This window comes from Aphanomyces astaci (genome assembly GCF_000520075.1).
Source record: "Aphanomyces astaci strain APO3 unplaced genomic scaffold supercont1.15, whole genome shotgun sequence".
Taxonomy (NCBI): domain Eukaryota; phylum Oomycota; class Saprolegniomycetes; order Saprolegniales; family Verrucalvaceae; genus Aphanomyces; species Aphanomyces astaci.
Window position 1 is genome coordinate 212,795 of NW_009798278.1, and position 4,338 is coordinate 217,132.

At 46.7% G+C, this 4,338-nt stretch overlaps 1 protein-coding gene across 1 annotated transcript; it reads left to right on the forward strand.

The window, feature by feature from the left end:
• Window positions 1–2,447: 2,447 nt before the first annotated feature.
• On the forward strand, window positions 2,448–4,278 carry H257_07293 (hypothetical protein; the record flags this gene model as incomplete). The annotated part of the gene is made up of 5 exons (XM_009832765.1): window positions 2,448–2,598; window positions 2,758–3,094; window positions 3,426–3,490; window positions 3,717–4,172; window positions 4,256–4,278. The coding sequence occupies 5 exons, from the start codon at window positions 2,448–2,450 to the stop codon at window positions 4,276–4,278; spliced, it is 1,032 nt and encodes a 343-aa protein (XP_009831067.1).
• Between the last annotated feature and the right edge of the window lie 60 nt (window positions 4,279–4,338).

Genomic DNA, 4,338 nt, shown 5'->3' on the forward strand with positions numbered 1-4,338 from the left:
ACTTTCAAATCAGAGTGTTGTGACCTTTGGGGTGTCACTTCAAGACTACCAGGCAATATAATACTATCAAAAGAACACAAAATCAACTGTGTTTCAGAAACACAATTTCAGTTTTGAATTATAATGCGATGGCCTGCGAAATCAGATACATTTACCAATCAACCAGCATTCCTCAAAATGTAGGTTCTTTACCAACTTCCAAGGAATGTGTGTATACTTCGAAATACCACTCCGTCCCAAATCACTGACACGTTTGGACATTCTACTACTACGTAGTACTAAGTTACGTAGTATTAATACTTCGAAGTACTACGTAGTAATAGTTGTGAAATTAGAAAACAATTGATTTTATTTAGGGCCCGTCTGGATGCCACCCACCAATATTATGGGATATTGGAATATTGAATAAAAAACATTTTTCGACATTGCAGGAAATTCTTGGGTTTCAAGATCCAAGATTATTTTGGGTGGTGAGTCTGGATGCCATAGAATTAATGAAGGTTCGGAAATGAACAGCCAATCAGTGGATAGTACAGAGCCGCAGAGGACTTCGTCCACCCAGAGAGGACCACTGAGGATGGACGTCCTCTTTCGTGTCTTGTGGACGAAGGCGAGGTAGTGGTACTCCATCTGTCTGGCGAAGAGTTCCTTGGCCAGGCGGCGGCGGATGAGCCATCGACGTAGGAAGGCAATCACGATGGCCTTTCTCATTCCGAAATGCCCAGTCAATTCAACGCGCACTGTCAATATCGTCAAAATATTCTACTCATGAGTAGAATATTATTTCTTGTGGTTTTCACGATATTTCTGATAAAATTATGGAGTATAACTTGGTCAAGAAATGGCATCCAGACACGCCAAATTGAAGTCGCTGAGATTCTTGAATATTTTGCAAAATTATCGCGATTTTTCTCAATAAAAGTGGTATCCAGACAGGCCCTACTTGAGCCAATCACATGGAAGTTGACTGGAATATGGCAAGGGTGAAATTGACACCTTTCTGGGAATTAACTGTAAACTATACAGCTGAAGATTCCTTTTGTTTTCGATATATTTGAGACATTCTCCATACATTCTTCAAGTCTGGTGAACATTTGAAATTTTTGGGTTGAGCGGCTGATTTTATTTGAGGGCGTGTTCAATGCATATCGGACGGAGTATTTGCGGATATTTGGAAGCCGTATATATCCAAATTTCAAATATCGAGATACTTCAATTTGTTGGCCTTGAACACGTTTTCAACATTCAAAACGGCCCAACCTTGAGTTCAATTATACTGCATATCGTAATAAATTTATCAAAATGGATTATGCAAGGGAATCTCATGAGTGGACGATGTATCCATTCGAAACGTGTGGATATTTATTGGAGATTCGGTATGATTTCCGGACCCCGTTAACTGTAAATCGAATCTCGCTGAGCGAATCGAGCACCAATCTCTCCCATTGGTCAATCCGAAATTACTCGTCGCTGATTGGCTACAATCCATTTTCGAGTTTCTACTGGAAAGGGCGAAGTGGATAATGGCCAATCAGATGTCTCGGCTCTATTTGTGCTCGATTGAACAAACCATGCAAAATTGGGAAATTTGAAGAAAATCCACAATATTTGGCTTGGGAATATCTGGGACATTTGAAAAAAACGTGTTCAATAGATCTTTAAACCAGTAGATGACTGGCTTCCTGTATACCTGCCATATTTCCAATTTGATCACGTCCATTCGGAAATAGTTGTAACTTACAAATAATCAAGACAAGGGACACTTCACGAATTCACCTTGCAGAATATCAAGAGCAATGTGTTTGTGTCAAAAATCGTTAGTTTCCGAAATGACCGAGTTACTGATTATTTACTGGACCACTGATTATTAATAATAACATACTTGGTAAAAAATCAAAGCATTTAGAGGCCAAACTAGTACCGTAGAAGCGCATGGCACGAACAGCATCCATAGCAGCAAGCTCTTGTCGGTTCAACCGATACCGGCGTTGGGTTTCTTGACGCTTGCACTTCTATTCATTCGCCATACGTTGGTAGCGACCGAGTACACGACCATAATAGTCCTCGTCATCATGGCGCAAGGGCAGCAAGGACAAGTGAAAGTTTGTCAACGCAAACGTAACGCGCTGGATCGCAGAGTAGTTTCGCTCGGACCACATGTGCGTGGCGCAATTGCAACTTTTCGTCCAGCCTCTACATAAAGACAACTCATTTTAGATAATTCTTGTTGGTCACATATTTATACACGTTTAATTAATATACAGTGAACGACTGATTTTAAGCCACACCGAAGTTTCAACATTACGAACGTCATAATTATCCAATAGAATGCGAGAATGTTTTTACTGTGGCCCCATTGGTCAAAATATAAACACGCGCCAAATCGATATTGAATACCCGCGAAGCCACCTCAACACTTTCAATTTGTCGACGCCTCCAGCATCACAATGGAACACGATATGTCCAACCCGTCCCGCCTGGTCCACCGCCACCTGTACCCAATATCACTTAAGCTACATGCCCTCGCGTTGAGCGATCACATATGTCGTTCCGCGAGATCGGTGCACGTCTGTCAGTGCCATACAGCACCGTACCAAGGTGTCAAACGAGCTAACTGAATTCAAAGGAAACAAGAAGCCATCGCATTTGCTTGCAGCTAGGCACCCGCCGATTATCCCTCAACACGAATTCCTGCTGGCGTTCATAGACACCCAGCGCCACCAAGAGCGTGCTCCTACTGTACGTGCAACCACATAGTCAACTTCCTCAAGAAGCACAAGCAACCTTGGCTCCAAACGTACATGGAGCTCCAGAAAGAAGAATGCGGATACGACAACTTCTTGAAGCTTCTTCAATGCTTCTGTGCCCGCTATGGGCACACGCACCAACAAGCCAGTTTTGCAAAGCAAACCGTGACAGACCTCGAAAGTACCCGCACTGACTTTGCCGCCCGCTTGTACAACGAGAACGATGGTGTACCTGACGAATGTGTCTACAATGTTGATGAGACCGACATCCAGTATGACATGCCTCCGCGATACATCTGGTCGCAGCGCGATGGGACTACAAAACTGTCCAAGGGAGAGAAGCACTCGTACCGGATGACTGCAGTTATGACTATTCGTCGCGATGGCGAGAAGCTTCCGATTCTCTTCGGCATTAGACAACGGGGGGTGACGGTATCCCGGGGGTTACTCGATCTATCCGGTCTCTTCCCCTGCATGTCGTGCGGAAGGACCAAATGGTAAGGACCTGCTAAGAGGGGTGTCCGACGAGTTTAGTCCCGGACAGTAGATGGTGTAACCATAGGTGGTTACGCTCACTGAGTCTAACCGCCAGCCTCTTGCTGCACTATGGGCACCTTGTCACAGTTCCGGATACAAAATCCGGATCCACGTGGCTGTACCACGGCACACAGGTTGAAGACAAAGCCAGGCCCAAACCCACGAGCGGCCAACGACGCCGCTAAGTGCCAAGGAAACAGCAAAGGGTTCGCCGTCCCTTTGCTTCGGACCACCCCCGGCCCTTTTTGTTTACCAGCTCAAGATGGCTGGTCCTGCTTAGCTTAGTCATAGCGTTAGATTGTTATAACGCTATCAATTCACTTCTCATTTTACCATCTACCGCGCCTTCCTCTGCGCCCACACGTTTACACCTGGTAGCATTCCACGTTTGTCCACGGCCTATATCTTCCTCCTCCACCCCCATTACGCCAGCGCATCAACTGGTCCTCGACTGCATGTACCTGGTGTTCGGCGAACAAGACACTGCAACCCTTCTCGGTGGCCTCTCCCCCGAGAACCAAGCCCGTCTGGTGGAGGGCATCGGTCGACTTGTTGACCAAGCCGTCACGGCTGCCGTCACCCCCCTGACTGCACTTAACGCCGCTCTGGAAAGCCAACTGTCTATCATGGCAGCCCATGGTCGTACTTTCGAAGAGTCACTCGCACGCAGCGCGACTGAAGTCGAGCGCCTTACGTACGCGCTCCATACCTCCGAACAACAAAGCCCCTCCCGGTTGAAGCCGATCAAGCTCGAGGTCACGAAATTCGGTGGAGCGGAGTCCGACAAACTCCTCCGCTGGATCCTCCAAGTTGAGACCGCTGCGAACGCGCAGCGTATCCTGGATGACGACACTCGAGTCGCTTTCGCGATGTCGCACTTGAAGGGCCGTGCCGAAGATTGGGCGTTTTCCAAACGCCTCATGGACCCTTTGTGCTTTCCCTCCCTCGACGACTTCATGCATGAAATGAAGTCCACGTTCCTGCCCCCCAATAGCGACTTTCGCTATCGCACCAAGTTTCTTGAATGCAAACAAGAAAAGCGCTCCCTCCAAGA